The 19,760-nt window shown below is 43.0% G+C and overlaps 2 protein-coding genes across 5 annotated transcripts in view; one reads left to right on the top strand and one right to left on the bottom strand.

The window, feature by feature from the left end:
- SNX1 (sorting nexin 1) overlaps window positions 1-765 on the bottom strand; it is a 35,959-nt gene extending 35,194 nt beyond the window's left edge. The window contains exon 1 of one of the 2 annotated variants that reach the window (XM_067749932.1): window positions 525-765. In XM_067749932.1, the coding sequence (XP_067606033.1) occupies window positions 525-683 (159 nt within the window). In that variant the 5' untranslated portion in view covers window positions 684-765. The remainder of the gene's footprint in view (window positions 1-524) is intronic. The other variant, XM_067749925.1, reaches the window with a different exon arrangement.
- Window positions 766-3,727: 2,962 nt separating this feature from the next.
- Window positions 3,728-19,254, top strand: CIAO2A (cytosolic iron-sulfur assembly component 2A). 3 transcript variants are annotated; one of them, XM_067750099.1, is made up of 5 exons: window positions 3,728-4,027; window positions 8,065-8,229; window positions 13,114-13,163; window positions 15,390-15,435; window positions 17,214-19,254. In XM_067750099.1, the coding sequence occupies exons 1-5, from the start codon at window positions 3,904-3,906 to the stop codon at window positions 17,348-17,350; spliced, it is 522 nt and encodes a 173-aa protein (XP_067606200.1). In that variant the 5' UTR covers window positions 3,728-3,903; the 3' UTR covers window positions 17,351-19,254. The 3 variants fall into 3 exon arrangements, with proteins under 3 accessions (XP_067606200.1, XP_067606208.1, XP_067606217.1); XM_067750107.1 differs by lacking the exon at window positions 17,214-19,254 and adding an exon at window positions 16,191-16,660 and having other exon boundaries at window positions 3,734-4,027; XM_067750116.1 differs by lacking the exons at window positions 13,114-13,163; window positions 17,214-19,254 and adding an exon at window positions 16,191-16,660 and having other exon boundaries at window positions 3,734-4,027.
- Window positions 19,255-19,760: the final 506 nt, after the last annotated feature.

Here is a 19,760-nt window from a genome sequence, read left to right as displayed (position 1 = left end):
CCTAGAGATCAAAGGAGTCAAGTTAATTCTCCTAGACTAAGATCCAAAAGGACCTTTAGTAATCACCGGTAAGGATGGAGCTAACGAAAGGATTTGTGGGCAGGTCACTATCTTGGGCAACTCCAGATAACATTATTCATCCTTGGAACAGTAAGGCGAGGTAAAGGAAAGTCTGCACCCCACCCCTTTATCTTGATCTATTAAATCAGCCTGGCAGGAAACCACCAGCAAACCAGCCCCGTGGGTCCGTGGGGCCGCAAGGCAGGGTCAAATGCCCGCCTCGGAGGCTCTTCGCTGTCACGGACCTCAGCTGAGAAGCCACCACATCCCTCACTCCTCACCGTCCGCCCAGGGGCGGGGAAGCCGGGCCCTACGTCTCGGTGCTCATCTAGAACCCAAGCCACGACAACTGTCACCAACGTAAGGTCTCGCCGGGCCCACTCTGCCCAGCCTCCCCAACCCTCGCTTAGCGTCGCTTTCCTTTGGGGGCGCCCGCCCGCCTGCCCCGAAGGGTGCGAACTCACGGCATCCGCGGCGCCGGTGAAAATATCCTCCCCCTCGGTGTCGCTGTCCCCGGCCTCTGGTTCTGACCCCCCGACTGCTCCCTCGGACTCCGGCTCCAGGACGGGGAAGGGCGGAGGGAGTCTTCCCGAAGCGCTACAGCCACCACCCCCCGACGCCATCTTCCTCCACCCACGGCGGAAGCCGCAACAACAACTTTATAAAGAGATAGTGCCGCGAGCAAAGCGTTCCAGCGGCTCGAAGAGGTAAGGCCGCTACCAGTCCCGCGGGGCGCGCGGGGCGGGGCCTACGCGCTGGGGGCGGGGCGGGACGACCCGGAGCTCCTGCCCAGCCAATCCAAACCCTTGGTCTCAGGGCTGAGCTCTTAACCTACGCGGCAAAGGGACAGAAAAGGAGGCGCTCGGGGACGTGCTTAAGGGCTCTTTGTGCTCTAGATAGCTCTATCTACCGGGCTTCTTAAGGAGATGAAGAAGCGAGTCTGAAAACCTCTTCGTGCCACCAACCCATGCCAAGCACAGTGGCTACATAGAGCTTCAATAAATATTTTTAAAAATTATTTATATTTTTAATTGTTGCTTTCATTGGGTCTTCGTCGCTCTGCGCAGGCTTTCTCTAGTTGCCGCGAACGGGGTGCTACCCTTTGTTGTGGTGCGTGGGCTTCTCATTGAGGTGGCTTCTCTTGAGGAGCACGGGATCTAGGTGCATGGGCTTCAGTAGTTGTGGCACGCGGTCTCAGTAGTTGTGGCTCGTGGGCTCTAGAGCGCAGGCTCAGTAGTTGTGGTGCACAGGCTTAGTTCCTCCGCAGCATGTGGGATCTTCATGGGCCAGGGCTCAAACCCATGTCCCCTGCATTGGCAGGCGGATTCTTAACCACTGTGCCACCAGGGAAGTCCTCAATAAATATTTTTGATTGAGGTCTCTGAACAGATACAGTAAAGCTTTGCTATTCATTCTTTCAACAACATTTAGTTAATTCATTCAAGAAATATATATTGAGCATCTACTGTGTGCCTGGCACCCTGCTATGCATTTGAGATATAGAAATAAAGACGCTTCTGGCCCCCTAGGCGCTTGAGGGAGATGGGCATGTAAGTGAACAGTGCTATAATGTGCTGTGGGAGCATAGTAAAAGAGATCATCAATTCTGTTTGGAGAAGTCGGGAGGCCTCAAAGAGGAGGTGAGACTTCAGTGTCCTAAATTTGATTACAAGGAAGTTAGAATTATCCTCTCAATTGCTGTGGAGTAAGTGGAGTGGAACAGATGGCAGGGGAATTATTAAACTCTGAACGAAATTTTCCTGGGACCTAAATTATTCACTGGTTGTCTGGTGGGCCTAAAATCTAATCAGCTAGACAAGAGTTTAAAGATAAATGGGAGGAATATTACTCAGCCATAAAAAGGAACGAAACTGAGTTATTTGTAGTGAGGTGGATGGACCTAGAGACTGTCATTCAGAGTGAAGTAAGTCAGAAAGAGAAAAACAAATACCGTATGCTAACACATATATATGGAATCTAAAAAAAAAAAAAGAAAATGGTACTGATGAACCTAGTTGCAGGGCAGGGATAAAGAGGTAGACATCGAGAATGGACTTGATGACATGGGGTGGGAGGGCGAAGCTGGGGCAAAGTGAGAGTAGCATTGACATATACACTACCGAATGTTAAACAGTTGGTTGCTGGGAAGCAGCAGCATAGCACCGGGAGATCGGCTCGGTGCTTTGCGATGACCTAGAGGGGTGGGATAGGGAGGATGGGAGGGAGGCTCAAGAGGGAGGGGATATGGGGACATGTGTATGCATATGGCTGATTCGCTTTGTTGTGCAACAGAAACTAACACGGTATTGTGAAGCAATTATACTCCAATAAATATCTATTAAAAAAAGATAAATGGGATATGTTATCATGGGATAATTCAGCAAGATAATCCTTACTTTCCTCTCAATAGACATGGTATGAGGGCTTCCCTGGTGGCGCAGTGGTTACGAATCCGCCTGCCAATGCAGGGGACACAGGTTCGAGCCCTGGTCCGGGAAGATCCCACATGCCGCAGAGCAAATAAGCGTGTGCGCCACAACTACTGAGCCTGTGCTCTAGAGCCCGCGAGCCACAACTACTCAGCCTGCATGCTACAACTACTGAAGCCCGCGTGCCTAGAGCCCGTGCTCCGCAGGAAGAGAAGCCACCACGATGAGAAGCCTGTGTACTGCAACAAAGAGTAGCCCCGCTCACCGCAACTAGAGAAAGCCTGCGCAGCAACGAAGACCCAATGCAGCCAAAAACAAATAAAATTAATAAATTTATAAAATATAAAATAGAGATGGTACGAAACTTGTCATCACCTTTGACAAAAGGTTTCATTTGTTCGAAACTGCAAATTCCTCAACATCAGGGGTTGGCTCCCTCACAGGTCTGTGAGCTGCTTGAGGGTAAGGGCCGTGTCCTATCTTCGTATCCTTGGCGTCTATAGACCAAGTCTGGCAAATTAAGTATCGAATAAAGGTTTGAGATTTGACTGTAGGGATGGATGGATAAAAGTAAAATTAGCATCATCAACCTTGTTACTGGCATCCATCACTGCCACCAAACCGGAGGGCTTAAGACGTTCTTTTTAGGATGGCGATCTCCAATGTCACTATTGGACACACTGGACAGTCGGAAAGCTCTCTCGTTCTAAGTTATCTTGAAGGCGATTGGCAGAAATACTCAGCTCGTAGTGGGGAGCTGTGCTAGCCTGAGTCTCTACGAGACGAGAAAACAAAAAGGAACCCCTCCTCCCGCCACGCCTAACCATCCTTACTAGGCTCCAAAGACATCCCGTTTAACCGCGACGGAAACTCACTTCCGGCCTGACTAGGACGTAAGAAAACTTTGACAGGAAGCGGCCCCCTCGGAGAAATAATAGTAGGGCGTCACCGTGCAGACGCTCTTCCAGCACTAGAAATCAAGATCTCCTTTCCCCTACCTCTTCAGGGTTTCATCTTTAGCTTATCCAGACGCTGAGTGAGGCAATTAACGGCGGTTAACAGACCGTTACCTGCCCCCGCCCACCGTTGGAGACTACAGATCCCATATTGCAGCTCACCGTCTTCCAAAGAAAACGCCCATACGACCCAGCACGCAACGCGCCTCATGGGCCTCTAGGAATTGTTTTTCCCTTGTTCCGCCGAAACCGAGCAAAGCATGCTGGGGCTTGTAGTTCTCGTGGCTCCCTTACCTAGGTCTTTCGCGATACTCCGTCCGGTCCCGCCTATTCTCTGCCCCGGACCTTTAGGCTTCTCTTGGCCCGTTTGAAGACCAGGAAGTTGATAAGTCGCGAGGCTCGCTGCTGAGAGACGGTGGCTCGGGTGGGACAGTCGCCAGGGATGGCGGAGCGTAAGGATGGAGCGAGTGTCCGGACTGCTCTCCTGGACGCTGAGCAGAGTCCTGTGGCTGTCGGGCCTCTTTGAGCGGGGAGCTGCCCGGCAGCCCCGGATCATGGAAGAGAAAGCGCTAGAAGTTTATGGTAATTAATTTTACCCAGGGCAGCATTTGGTGGTATACGTGGAGGCGGGGGTAACGAGGGCCTCACCTGAGGGTTAAGAGTGGAGACTCGAGTTTTTGCCAGATCTCGTCCGGGAACGTAGGAAGCTTTTTCTCCGGAGTCCTAAGTCACACGGGCATGTGGGTCTTTCTAGGACCCAGGCTCTTGCTAAACCCGGGGCAGGCCGAGCCTGGAGGTCTCAAACGCTTCATTTCCCTTGTCTTCCCCCACGTTCTAGTGGCTATCTCAAGACTTATGGGCAGAGCAAGCGTCTAGGGTGTTTGGTTAGGAAGCAAAGCTGGCCTGATTGCCCTACTTGAACCTCCTTCCTTCCTAGCCCCTGGACACACACACACTTCTCCTTCCGCCGCCGAGGGTACTGCTGACTGACTGCCGAGTTGGGGACTGGCCCAAGGTCACAGCCACCCTCTTCTGCTGCAGAGGCCGTAGGCAGAGGTCCCCAAGAGCCCGGCCTTGAATTTATCGTTCTTTAACGCACCCAAGCCTGGTGTGCAAAAAGGAATACACACACATTGAGTTACATATATGTATAACGTATATTGTATATATGCACACACACATATTCTCTATTCAACCCCTGGAACCATCTTCATCGTACAGATGAGGAAATAAAGGTGTAGAGTGGTTAAACAACTACCTGGAGGCCACTCTGCCAGTAAAGAAACAGCAAAAACCAAAGCTCTTGTCTTCTGATTCCAAACTTAGTGCGCTTTTCATCACTTCATAATTGCTTTATGACTTGCCTTTTTTGGACTTATTAGTATTGTTTTTGAAAACTAAAACGACTGGATCTAACGAGCGTTCAAAGATTCCTGCTGACTTAGGGTAAAAGTATAACCACAAGAATACAGATAATGCAGGTAAGGATTATAGACCCGTAGAAAGAAGCCAGGGATGTTAAAGACCTTCGGAGTTAATCTGGTTTACCTCTTGCTAGGGGCAGGACTTAAACCCAGTCAGGTGACAAGTGTGAGTGGACTGATCTCCACAAAGCAGTAAAGCAGAGGTCCCCAAGAGCCCGGCCTTGAACTTATAGTTCTTTAACACACCCAAGACTGGAGTGCAAAAAAAAATACACAGTGAGTTATATATGTATAATATACAATATATATATATGCACACACACTTATATTCTCTATTCAACCCCTTGAACCATCTTCATTGTACAGGTAGGGTTTGTGGTTAAAGGTGGAGGGAGGTGTGGTCAAAAATTGTTTTACATAGCAGGTTGGAACTGGATCCTGAAGGTTTAAATATAAATGAAGAATTTAATATCAGTGCAGAGCCAGTAGAAGAATTTAAGTCAAGGGAGCAATGTGAGGAGAGCAACATTGCTTTCTTTCTAAAAAAAAAATGCAAATCACTAGAAAAGGAGAGAAGTTAAATAACGCGTGAGGTTTACTTTCAGAGTTATTTAACATATGAACAATATAATGCAGCTTGTATATATGAGCCTTACAGGGAAAAGGCCTAGGAGGAAAGGGAAAAAATTCCTTTTCAAAAAAACCTGTTTCCCTGAGCCCCGTGTTTCACAGCCTTGTGAAGCCTCTTTTTCCTGCTTCCCTTTTCAAATTCTGTTTCTAATCAAGTGATAAGCTCAGGAGTTGCTGGCGAGAAGATAGAGTTTGATTGATTTGTTTTTCCCAGCTGGATTTCTGATTACAGGGGTGCTGTGAGTAATAGAACAAAACCTCAGGCTTGAGAACATCAAGCCTGTCGCATGTGAACTCCCTCTGCTTTTTTCTACCTCACTATTTCTCTTATCATTCTCCTTTTCCATCTTTTTCTACAACCTCAGGGTAAGAAGGAAATCTTTTCCTCTCCACCTCGAACCCAGCCTCCCACATCTTTGGTCTCATTCCTTTCTGCTTAGTTTACCAGCCTCCTCCACTCCCCTCCTTGAAATTTCAGTGGCTCTTCCTCTATTTTTTTTTCCTTCCTCTGTTTGATCCTTCCCCTTGGGCTATAAAACATACTCAAGTTTCCCTTATCCTTGTCATTGTTCTAGCTTTTTCTAAACGCACTGTCCTTTTTTTGCTCTTCCCTCCTTCCCTGTCAAAGCCCTAGGATTACATTTGCAGTTCCTTCTCACTTCCCCTTTTGCAAGCTGGCCTCTGCCTTTACCTCTCTACCGAAAGTGCTTTCTTACAGGTGACCTTCTGAGACCGGCTTTAGCTTTCGTTAACCTGCATTTTTCTGCAGCATTTTTTTTTTTAATTTATTTTTGGCTGTGTTGGGTCTTCGTTGCTGCACGTGGGCATTCTCTAGTTGTGGCGAGCGGGGGCAACTCTTCGTTGTGGTGCGCGGGCTTCTCATTGCGGTGGCTTCTCTTGTTGCAGAGCATAGGCTCTAGGTGCACGGGCTTCAGTAGTTGTGGCACATGGGCTGAGTAGTTGCGGCTCGCGGGCTCTAGAGCGCAGGCTCAGTAGTTGTGGTGCACGGGCTTAGTTGCTCCACAGCATGTGGCATCTTCCCAGACTAGGGATCGAACCTGTGTCCCCTGCATCGGCAGGTGGATTCTTAACCACTGTGCCACCAGGGAAGGCCCTTTTCTGCAGCATTTGATGTTGTTAACCATCCCCTCTTTCCTTTTATGCTGTGTTTTGCTTTTCTTCCTCCTATTGATCCCCAAATTTGGTGCTTCCTACAGATCCATACTTGGTTCTCTTTCCCTTTACATTTGTGATTCTCCAACTGGACTGCACATAAGAACAGCCTGAAGAATTTTTTTAAGTCTCAATGCCCAGGTCATACTGTGAATCAATTAAATCAGAATCCCTGGTAGGACTCAGACACCAGTTTTTGTTTTTGTTTTGAAACATTCCTAGTGATTCCATTGTTCAGCCAAGGTTGAAAACTATGATTCTACTCATTGTTCTTTGTGAATCCCATGAGTTCAACAGCCACTCCAGCCTTGGTTCTCTTAAACCTTATGCCATAATTCAGTGTTTGCTGGAATGTTCCATTGGTTTGCCCCTTAAGCACCTCAGAATGATTATATATAAGATTTAACCTGTTTATCTCAGCCCCCACCTAAATTTCTTCCTTTGTTCTCTCTTCTTTTTTTTTTAATTCTATCTTTGTTCTCACAGGGGCTTAGATTTACAATCTTAGTCATCTTCCTTTTCTCCCTTTCCTTGTCTTCTACATCCAAATAGTTGTCAGATTCTGTTGATTCTGCCTCTGAAATTACTTCTTCGTCTTTCCCCTCCTCTCTATTGCTATGGTCATGTCCCTGTTTTAGGCCCAGCTTTTTCAGCTGGTATCCCGGGCTCTGCTCTTTAGTTCTGAGTCTACCAGCTGACAGTGTAATGCTGTCCATGTCACTCCCTTGTTCAGAACCTCTTGAGGACATCCTGTTGCCTGTTGCTGACTCTAAAAGAGCCTTAATGGGCTGGCCTAAACTCTTAATAACTTCTTCCCTTATGCTGAGTTCTGTGCAAACTAAACTTGTTCTTTACTTTCCTTCACCTTAAATGGCAAATATTGAAATGTTACCCATTTTTTTGTTTTTGTTTTTTGTGGGTTTTTTTTTTGGCTGCGCAGTGTGGCCTGCAGGATCTTAGTTCCCTGATCAAGGATCAAACCTGGGCCCCTGCAGTGGAAGCGTGGAGTCCTAACCACTGGACCGCCAGGGAATTCCCCAAAATGTTACCCATTTTTAAAGGCTTGATTCAGATTCCATTTCCATAAATCCCGATACTGCATTCTCCCAAACTAAGTTATTTTTTCCCTTGAACTTCTATGACACTTTCCCCATTCATGTATTCTCTCTGCAAGGTTGGATCCAAGAAACTGGACATGAGGTAGTAATAATCCAAGAAAATGGTTTTCTCAAAAGGACACTAGTAGTGGAAATTTCTGTCAGAAACCTGGGGAGTGGCTGTAGTATTTGCTCAAACAAAAAGAAGTAAGTGTTTGGATTAGGACTGGCAAAATTGTTTGTATTTAGAATATTCATGTTTTAACATAAAACCTTTTCTCTGATGTTTCTTTAGATTTGATTCGAACTATCCGGGACCCAGAGAAGCCCAATACTTTAGAAGAACTGGAAGTGGTAACGGAAAGTTGTGTGGAGGTTCAGGAGATAAATGAAGAAGACTATTTGGTTATTATCAGGTTCACGCCAACAGTACCTCATTGCTCTTTGGCGACTCTTATTGGTAAGGTTTTAGATAAAGATATTTATATATTAATTCTGAATTATTCTAGCTGATACTGACCCGCAGTAACAATTAGCATCATGTATCATACTTTATGGTTTACAGAATATTTTCTGTAGTTCTCAACAATTAGCGTATGAGAGGGTCAATATTATCTTCATTTTACAGATGAGGAACCTGAGGCTCAGAGAGTTTAAGGGACTTGCTCAGCATCATGTAGGCAGGAAATGATGAAGCTGAGGCTCAATTCCAGGTCTCCTGACTTTAAGTGTGTTTTTCCTTTAGCTATACCATGCTGCTTCTCTACAGTTAATGGAGCCTGAGTGTGGGCCAGCTCCTCTCCTCAGTTCTGGAGATCGGAATGGGTGTTGTCAGACTAGCACTGCTGTCCTTACCATCTCCTCCTTTTAGCTGCTCTCTTGGCTTCTATGTAGCATGGGCAGAAGTCCTGGTGGGAGGGTATTTTTTCAGGTAGTTTTCTTTTTGAGAGGTTGCATTCCCAATATTTTGGATTAGTTAGCTGTGAGATATACAATAGATATCTTTGAATGTATACTTTGTTAAAAAGAAGGTAAAGAAAGTTTCTTTCAAACCAGATCTTGATCAGTAGGGAACCAATTAAATAATCAGTGATGGTGTTTATTAACAATGGAATACTATGCAGCTATAAAAAAGAATGAAGAAGCTCTCCATATACTAATATGGAAAGATCTCTATGACATACTGTTTGGAAATAAAAGCAAGTATAATATTGCTACATTTGTGTAAAGAAGAGCAAAAATATACATTTATATTTGATTGCATATCCATAAAGAAAACATAAGAAATGAATAGCTAAGATGGGTGTGGGCATTAGTGATGGTGGGAACTGGTCAGATGGAGGATAGGGTGGCAGGGAGACTTTATAACTTTTTATATGTTTAAGCTTTTGAACATTGAGACTATACTACCTATTTAAAAATAGACAAATTTATAAAAAGGATTGGAAAGGTAAATATTTTATTATTGTTTCTACTATTGTTGTGAGTTGTCTTTCTTTTCTCACTTGTTGGACCTGGGATCCCTCAAGTAGTGGTTTCCAGCATATGGGGCACATCTTGAGGGACTAGATGGTCTGTGAATCCATAGATACTATTGTGGTTATAAAATTCCAATACTAGAAAAAGCATTCTTGAATACATATTTTTCATCATTGGACAGTTTCTGAATCAACAGATATCGAAAACAGATTTCAAAAAGTAATATTTATATTGTGTTTCTTAAATTATAAAAGTAACATATTTGTTGGCAATAATTTTGAAATTCCACAAAAGTATAAAGAAGAAAATTTTTAAAAGTTGTCATTAGAATGTGTGCTCTAGGCTAAAATTCCAGCTCTGTCAGCTCTGTCACTCTTTGGTCTTGGGCAAGTTACTTAACCTTTCCGAGCCTATTTCCTTATCTGTAAAATACTGATAGTAAGGGTAACTACTGAGTTGTAAGGGTTAAGTAATAGAAAGCATGAAGTAGATGAGAAATGTTTTTTAGTTCTCCTTAAATATTATTGTTTAATTATATGGTCAACTATATGGTCATGTAATTATATGGTCATCATTTTTGTAACCACTTAGACTACTTCTAGCCTCCTACAATTATAAATAATACTATGATGAACAGCTTTACACATAAATATTTTTATTTATCTCTAGTTATTACTTCAGGATAAATTTCTGTAAGTGGAATTATTGGGTCATATGGTAGAAATATTTTTAAGTCTCTGGGTAAATATTAGCAAGTCACAGGGAATTCCCTGGTGGTCCAGTGATTAGGACTCTGCACTTTCACTGCCAAGGGCACGGGTTCAATCCCTGGTCCGGGAACTAAGATCCCGCAAGCCGCGTGGTATAGCCAAAAAAAAAGTTCATACTCTTTGACCGAGGAATTAAGGAAATAATTCCCTAGGAGAAAATAGTAGCATGTTCAAAACATATATAGTAAATTTATGATAATAAATCCTGGAAGAAACTATAGTATCGATTAATACTGAAATGATATAAAAATAATGGCATTTCTTATTTCTATTGAAAATGATGAATATAATCAAGGAATCAAAGTATCTGTGTGAGAGTGGATGAAAAAGCTTGAATGATAAATTGAATTTGTGTTATGATTGCAGTTATTTTAAAAAACTGTGTTTACGTGGACAAAGATTGAGAGAGCACATGAAATAAAAATAACTGTAAAGGTGTCAAGATTAGATTATGGTTGAATTTCAGATCTCTACACCTTTTGACAGAGTTTTGTCACTTTTTTGGCCCTTTTGATATGGGTTTCATTTAAGACCATTGGCTTTTGAGAAGGTTGTATGGTAGTGTATCATAGTAATCGTGTTCAAGCAACATGACTGGAAAACTCGATGAAGGGAGTCCTCTTTCTGGCTGATGCATTAGGAGGCATTTCCTATGAGCAGGTAGTACTAAGCAGAGAAAGGCATCTGAGTCAGAGTTCCACCCTGACTGCTTAGGTTGTCACCTACTCAATTACCCTGGTATATCATTCCAAAGACAAGGAAGACTCAAAGCGGGTGAGTGGGTAGAGCAGAAAAACCACTTGATAATCTTTTCTGTTGACTTAAACAAGAATGGCTGAAGGCAGGATACGAAGGGCATAGGATTTGGAGTCTAGATTTAGCTTCCAGCTCTGCCACATATTAGCTATGTGATGTGGAACAAATCGCTCATCTTGGTTCCTGGCTGTAAAATGAAAATGATAAAATAGTAATAGCTAACATTTACTGGATACTTATTATGCATCAACTACTGTTTTAAGCATGACTATATTTACTCCTCGTGCGTAACAACCTTATATATAGTGGTACTATTATAATACTTGTATAACAGATAAGGAAACTGAAGTTCAGAGAGGTTAAGTAACTTGCCTGGCGTCACACAGCTAGTGTGTAGTGGAGCCACTTTTGAACCCAAATTACCTGTCTCAGTTATGCTATACTGCCTATCTTGAGGATACTGATATTCAAGAAAGTGCTTTGTGAATTGTAAAACAGTTATTATTTATGGGTAAAATACCTACCAACAGTGACTAGAACACATGAGGATGCTCAAGAAACAAATTAAGGAGACAATGGGGGAGCAGAGGAAGGAAAACCCTCCAGATAAGCTTTAAGGCAGATAGATACTCTAAAGGGAGACCCTTCTTTTTTTTTTTTTAAGGGGGACCCTTCTTAAGGAAATTATATATTTTCTTTAGAATTCCCTAATATTTATTATGGAATTACTGTGTTGTAGACTCTAAGGTAGGCCCAATCTCATTGTAGCTCATTTAATTCTTTTTCCTTCTCTGGAATTTTTCAGATGATTCTGTTAGAAAACCTAGTGGTACTTTAGAAAACCACAAGCAAATTAATTTCATACCTCCCCAAAAGAGAGGTAGTCTAACAATTATGTTTTGCTGTGTTATGTTTGGGGTTTTGTTATTGTTGTTTATTTTTAATCAAACCAAAATACTAAGAAAATGTTCCTTATAACGTAACAAGCCCTTATGTATTGATATTAGTTGGGAGAGGAAATAAATTGCTCTAAATAAAAACCTGCAAAGCCAGGGAACTAGAGACACTTTTTCCTCATAATAAGAGCAGCTTGGTTTATCTTCTCTGTCTAGAGGTGTAGACTTAGTTAAAATTGTATGCTATGTTTTATGGTGGGGGAGAAGTGAAACATTGGCACTGAGGCTCTTTTCCAAGCTGACTTTTAATTTCTCTTGGAAGTCTCAAATGGAAAAAAAAATATTGAACTGTGACTTGGTATTGGGGTGATAAACTGAACTTCAGAGGAGCTTGTTTTAGGGAAACAACTCTATTTGTACCCTGCAGGCACAGAGGAGTCCAAATCTGAGAGATTGCTTGTGGTCCTATTTTTTTTAATAAATTTATTTATTTAGGCTGTGTTGGGTCTTCGTTTCTGTGCGAGGGCTTTCTCTAGTTGCGGCGAGCGGGGGCCACTCTTCATCGCGGTGCGCGAGCCTCTCACTGTTGCGGCCTCTCTTGTTGCGGAGCACAGGCTCCAGACGCGCAGGCTCAGTAGCTGTGGCTCACGGCCCCAGTTGCTCCGCGGCATGTGGGATCTTCCTAGACCAGGGCTCGAACTCGTGTCCCTTGCATCGGCAGGCAGATTCTCAACCACTGCGCCACCAGGGAAGACCGCTTGTGGTGCTTTTTAAGTGGCTCTTACTTGGTTTTAAGTTTTTTTGTTTTTTTGTATTTTTGCAGTACGCGGGCCTCACACTGTTGTGGCCTCTCCCATTGCGGAGCGCAGGCTCCTGATGCGCAGGCTCAGCGGCCATGGCTCACGGGCTCAGCCGCTACGCGACATGTGGGAACTTCCTGGACTGGGACACAAACCCGTGTCCCCTACATCGGCAGGTGGATTCACATCCATTGCGCCACCAGGGACGCCCCGGTTTTAAGTTTTTGTGTGGCCTGACCTGTTGCAGGCATTCAATAAAGTTTAATGAGTGAATTGGCCTTTGATGGAAGGCAAATTGATACAGCAGAAATGACCTGCGTTTTGCAGTGGTTTCGGGTTCCAGTCCCAACTCTGTCATTTTACTAGCTCTTTGATCTTGGGGAAGTTACACTGTGACCTTGGTTTCATAATTTGTAGAATGGGATTGACAATACCTAGCTCACTGGATTATCATGAGGAATTCGTAAGATGTATCAATATTAAAGTTGCTAGGTAAAGGTGCCAGGCTCAACGGAGGCGTACATTGGATTGAGCCTAAGCTCTTTTCAGCTACTGTTTTGTATAGAGACACCTAGACACAGCTGTATGCTTTTTCAAGAACCAATAAGAAGAGATAATTGGGGCTTTTTTTTTTCCTCTGCAGGGCTGTGCTTAAGAGTTAAACTTCAGCGGTGTTTACCGTTTAAACATAAGGTAAGGAATGTGTTTTTTGTTGTTGTTTTATAATAGCTTTGTTGAGATTTGATTCACATATCATACAACCACCTATTTAAAGTATAGAATTTAATGTTTTTTGGTATATTCACAAAATTATGCAGCCATCGCTACTATCAATTTTGGAACATTTTCATCATCCCAGTAAAAAAAACCCATACCAATTAGCAGTCATTCTCCATTTCTCCTAAACCCTCTCCCATCCTTAGGCAACCACTTTTGTCTCTATAGATTTGCCTATTCTGGGTGTTTCATTTAAATGGAATCATATAATTTGTGGTCTTTTAAGACTGGCATCTTTCACTTAGAATAATATTTTCAGAATTCATTCATGTCATAACATGTATCAGTATTTCATTCTTTGCCTTGTACTGTTCTTTTGTGTAGATATCACATTGTATTTATTTGTTTTATAATTTGGTAGACATTTGGGTTGTTTCCACTTTTTGTCTTTTATGAATAATGTTGCTATGAACCTTTGTGTGCAAGTGTTTGTGTGGACATGTGTTTTCATTTCTTTTCCACCGAGGGCATATGTTTTCCATTTCTTTTCTTCCTGGATTCTATGGTAACTCGACGTTTAACCTTTTGAGGAACTTCCAGACTGTTTTCCATAGCCACTTCACCCTTTTACATTCCCACCAGCAGCCTGTGAGGGTTCTGATTTCGGCACATCCTTGCCAATACTTATCATGATTATCTCTTTTTTTCATTATAGCCATCACTAGAATGTGTGAAGTGATATCTAACTGTGGTTTTGATTTGCATTTCCCTGATGGGTGACAATATTCGTCCAAAAATTTAAAACCAATTAAGAACCACTTAAAAAGGGCCACAAGAAACCTCTCAAATTTAGAATCTTCTGTGGACCAAACCAACTGTTTGGTTACCCTGAGGTATAGTTTGCATAGGAATAGCAAGGTAAATGCTTGACTCTTCCCCTTTATTTACCGTTTTTCAGAATAATGAGTCGTGCATAATTTTAAGCCAAAGTAAATGAGTATAGAGTGATTTTATACCACTTCCTTTGTTGTTTAAAATAAGAGTTAGTGTTATGCCACTGGGGGAATGTATAAGGTGTTTTGTCTTTTAAAGAAGACTGGACTAAATGGTCTCTAGGGTCTCTTAGAGCCATAATAGGCTATGATTTTTTCCCCCTCATGAAAAACATTTATCTCAGTAGTAAATAAGTATATGCGAATTAGATCACATGCTCCAATGTTCCCTGAAAAATAGACATATCTTTATCATATAGCATGATTTATTTACCACAAGATTTGCAATAATTTTGTGGGTTTGTCTCAAAAGCTCTGGTTCTTGGAGGTTAGCTAGTTTAAGGGAGTGAGTGCAGCAGGACCAGGAGAGATAGCTTAACCAGTATTGTACTTGAGAATAAATTTATCAAGATAATAGTAGATGAGAAAAGGAGGATACTGAAAACTGTATATTGTGATCCGATTTTTGTAAAATACACAATAAAAAGAAACTTCTAGCCTTGGGGTGTGTGTGTGTGTGTGTGTGTATGTATGTAATGTGTGTGTGTGTGAAATCTTAAATTATGTGGGAATAGAGAAAAATATGGAAGAAAGTACACTAGATTATTATTATTTTTTTTTTTTTTTTGCGGTATGCGGGCTTCTCACTGTTGTGGCCTCTCCCGTTGCGGAGCACAGGCTCCGGACGCGCAGGCTCAGCGGCCATGGCTCTCGGGCCCAGCTGCTCCGCGGCATGTGGAATCTTCCCGGACCAGGGCACGAACCCACGTCCCCTGCATCGGCAGGCGGACTCTCAACCACTGTGCCACCAGGGAAGCCCCAACACTAGATTATTAATGTGGCTTTCTTGTGGGGTGGGGCAGGGAGAAAGTTTAGATACTGATTTGGGAGGAAGAGGTAGAGTGCAGGGGATATATATTGTTGAGTAAAACATGTATGAGATCTCACTTGCATAAAATTGTAGGTTTGTATTCATTAAAAAATAATGAATGGGAATACCCGCCGCGGGCCTTCCCCATATGACCAAAATAAAAAATCCTACTAACTTCAGCCCTCATTTTAGAGAAGAATGTGAAGATTTGTCCCAAGTCTTTGATGATGGAAACAGGATTTGGGCTTTCATCCCTAGACTCTTGAGTCCATTGTACATTCCACCTCACTCATCTTAGAATGCTCTAAATGTTTTGCTTTTAATGTATTTTTTTCCTAGTTGGAAATCTACATTTCTGAAGGAACCCACTCAACGGAGGAAGATAGTAAGTGAATTTTGAACCATTATTAGAAAACAGCTTCATATAGTACTTTATCTTGGGTATTACGTTATTCTGCCAGCCAAGTATCTATTGGGTCATTTGCAAAGAAGAACAAAATCAGCTCTTAGCTTTTCCTAAGTTGTTCCTTAATCAAAGAAATTTTGATTAAACAATCTAAATTAATGGGTTCTTCTTTACTTGTACTTTGTTCAGCTTGTTTTAGGGGACAGTGGTCATTTGAAGTGTAACTAGAGTTAAGCCCTGTGGATATTGACTGGTTTAGGCCAGTGGCCACACATCTGTGAGGAATATCCAGCTGTAGGAACTTTGAATTATAAGCTCTAAAGAGAGCTTGATTCTTCTCTTTGGTGGCAGGATAGAGAGCTGTGTACTTGAAATTGAAATCAAAGGTCCAGCAAGTAAAGCTTTAGGGAATCTTGGGGTAGGTGTTGCCTTCCTGGGTTAATGTATTAAAATGGGAGTAGAGAAGCATTTTTGTATAAAGGATCTCTAGCCTACGGAGAGAAATAAAGTGGCAGCTGCTTAAAAATAACAGAGGTGGGATTTAGGAAAAGCAAAAGTGGGATTACAGGGGAGTTTTTTCTCTTTAAGTCTCCCCTTCAAAACTAATGAATAACTAGCGAAAACCTGCGTTAAGTTCTCAAGGTGTTAAATTCTGTTTTAACAAGCTAATAAAATTACTGTCTGCTGCTGTGTATTGACATAGTCCTGCTAACTTTTGCCTGTGTGTTTTGTAGTCAACAAGCAGATAAATGACAAAGAACGAGTGGCAGCTGCGATGGAGAACCCCAACTTACGGGAAATCGTGGAACAGTGTGTCCTTGAACCTGACTAATAGCTGTTTTAAGAGCCACTGAACTGGAATCATTTGATATATTTGTTTAAACTCTTTGTAAAATGTAAAAGACTCATGTTTAATATGTAGGTGATTTGTACCTCAGTGCATTTTTTTAAAGGATGATTTCCAAGCAAGATTTAATTATAAGGTAGTACCTAGTTTGTTCAGTGTTTAACATTCTCAGGATTTGTAACACTTAAATGATCGACAGAAAAATATTTTCTAGTAATTATGTGTCAGATGAGTTGCTATTTTTCTGATGCCCATTCTGATACAACTGCTTTTCATGTCAAATATCTACTGTGCCCAAATGTATTCAGTTTAAATCATTACTCTGTAAATAAATAAAACAGAGATGATTCTTGTATACACCTCAGAATGTTTTTATTTAATTGTAAATTTTAGTGTAAATGTTAGCACTAAAAGATATTTCCAAAGCTTTATTTTCTGATTATTATGTAGAATCAGAGATAGGAGAACCAAAAAGAACCCTTAATATCAGGCCTGGGCCCTGACTTCCTTCAGGAAGAGTCCTGGACCCATTTATAGATAAGGAACAAATGTGAAGAGGGCCAGGTGACATATATAATTTTGAAGATCAAGAAGTCCCCAAAGAAATTTTGATTAAACAATCTAAGTCAATGGGTTCTTCTTTATTTGTACCTTGTTCAGTTTGTTTTAGGGGACAGTGGTCATTTGAAGTGTAACAGGGTATGTTAGGAAGCTTCCGAGGTGCCCCTCCTCCCACCAATGATCCTTGATTCCTGATATTCGTGCCCTTGTAGTTTCCTTCCATATTGAACCAGAACTGGTTGCCATGACTAAAAAAGAATCAGAGGTGACAGTGTGTGATTTCTGAGGCTAGATCATAAGAGATGTTACTGCTTTCACCTTGTGATCACTTGAGTTGCTCGTTCTGCAGGAATCCAGCTGCCATGTCCTAAGAACACTCAGACAGCCCTGTGGACAATTCCACATGGAGAGGAATTGAGGCCTTCCACCACCAACGAGCACCAACTTGCATACCATGTGAGGGAACCACGTTGGAAGCCATTGTGAAGCCTCAGTCAGGCTGACATCTTGCCTGGAACCTCACTAGACCCTGAGCCAGAAGCCGCTCCCTAATTCCTGATGCAGAGAAGCTGTGAGTGATAATAAATGTTTATTGTTTACAGCACTAAGTTTTGGTGTAATTTGCCATGCAGCAATAAGTAACTAATACACAGGTATTAGCATAGAACTCTTCTGCCTCAAATTTAATTGAGGATTCTAAGGGGAAAACATGAGAACTTGTTCCATGGCTCTTGAACCCCTTTATCCACTTCAAGAATATGAGTTTTGAGAGAACAGAGAGGACTTGGTAGGAAGATTGATGAAGAGATTTCCTTGGTTAAAGCTGTTGCTATGCTGAGTTCCAACCCCCATCTTGGTGGAAGGGTGAGGAAATGACACCTTCTACCACTATCCGCTGAGGGGACTTTCAAGGGGACAACTCAGAGAGTTTGGAAATGTGTCCTCTGCAGTTGAGAGACCCAGAAAAGTGGTGCCTGACTCAGGCCTGAGAAAGCAAGCAGAAGTGGGCTTGAAGGCTGGGGCCTGACTCCTGCCCAGGAAATCTAGAGGGTGAGAGAAAGGCAAGGCTAACTACCTTGATGACAGAGCCCTGGGATGCACAAGTGTTTCTCGTGGACCATGCTATGGGGTCATATTTGACATTGCTCAACAAGCCATCAGCAGGGCCAAGGAGACCTCAGAGAAAGGGTCTGGAGGTGTACTGCCTGGTGCCCAGGGACTGAGGAGAGAAGACGGCAAGTGAGCAGCCAGGATGGAGATGCTTCTGCCAGGGTCAGGGAACGCCTGGTAAGCGTACGAAAGTGCCAACCTAAGAGAAAGAACCAGCTCTAATCATCAGGCAGAGAGAGCACGAAGCCAAGCAGCTATGTAAGAACTGTCCCATCTCTGGTGCTCCTCCCTCCCTCAGCTCCCGCAGTGGCGAAGTTGAAGAGGGGGAAAGAGGAGAGAGCAGAGGACCCCATCCCATGGCTCCGCTGGAGGTTTCAAGCCTGAAGCAAGCTCAAGTTAGGAAAGAGTTGATGCCAAGTTTGTAGTTCTAACTATTAGATGTGACTAGATAATTCAGTGTAATGAGATTGTATGGTTAAAAGTGACAAGACGACTTAATCTGACAGAAATCATGTGTCTGCCCAAGTCTTCACCCATGGGCAGAGGAGGATCATGCCTTCTCAACAAAGTTTCGAAGGATTAGTGGGGGACAAAAATAAAATCAATTCTTACACAACATACTGGTTATAGAAGTCCTATTAAAACCATCTTGGGGACTTCCCTGGTGGCGCAGTGGTTAAGAATCCTCCTGCCAATGCAGGGGACATGGGTTCGAGCCCTGGTCCGGGAAGATCCCACATGCCGCGGAGCAACTGAGCCCGTACGCCACAACTACTGAGCCTGCACTCTAGAGCCTGCGTGCCACAACTGCTGAGCCGACGTGCCACAACTACTGAAGCCCACACACCCAGAGTCCGTGCTCCACAACAGGAGAAGCCACCACAATGAGAAGCCCACGCACCACAACGAAGAGAAGCCCCCACTTGCCCCAACTAGAGAAAGCCCGCGCGCAGCAACGAAGACCCAACACAGCCAAAAATAAATAAATTAAAAATAAATTAATTAAAAAAAAACCCCAAACCTTCTTGGCTTCTGCTGAGGCTCTGCACTGTGGGAATACCCCAGCAGAGCTTCATCCCCGTGATCTTCCTCTCTTGAGAAAAACCACTAACATTGTGGCATCAGAGCACCAGCTTTGTGGCAATGTCACTGTCGATTCTTAATCTTTTGCTTTGAAAGCTCTCATTGGCTCCTCTCTTTCTTCCCAGATCTTTAAAAATTGGTTATCCAGCATACATAAATAGATCCAGAAGTAATAAAATATTGCTGATTTTTAGTCATCATGGTAATCACTTCTTTCTAAATTACAAATCCACTGGAAAGGTCCTTAGGACCAGCACTAAGTTTCCCGCTTCATGGAAGTCTGCCATCCAGGGCAAGAGCTAATAGTACCTGGTAAACACCCTGTCCTGAATTCTCCCACCCACTGCACACGTGCACACGCAAATGCTTTTTGACCAGCTGTCTGCCTCTACAAGATACGACAAACATCATCTGAGTGGGCTCTGAGGCTCACAGACCAGGGTCAAATACACATTGACCCCCAAGTACTGACCGTTTCTCATCCCTGGAGCCTTATCTAGGGCTTAAAGAGTAGGGCTGTCTTTATATCTTCTAATGAAACCCTGATACATGAAAGTCTCATTGCCAGTTTCAGGTGGCTGGAGTCGACTGAAGTCAGAGATCCCTAGTGTATGCTCTTACCAACTCAAGCACTTACTCACTGGTGCTCTCACCAACAGATACTTAGCACTTTTTAAGTATCAGGCACTGTCTTAGGTGCTAA

The sequence above is a fragment of the Pseudorca crassidens genome, chromosome 1 (genome assembly GCF_039906515.1).
Source record: "Pseudorca crassidens isolate mPseCra1 chromosome 1, mPseCra1.hap1, whole genome shotgun sequence".
Classification (NCBI taxonomy): Eukaryota; Metazoa; Chordata; class Mammalia; order Artiodactyla; family Delphinidae; genus Pseudorca; species Pseudorca crassidens.
The sequence above is the reverse complement of the archived record's forward strand: the minus strand, read 5'-3'. Positions and strand labels throughout refer to the sequence as shown.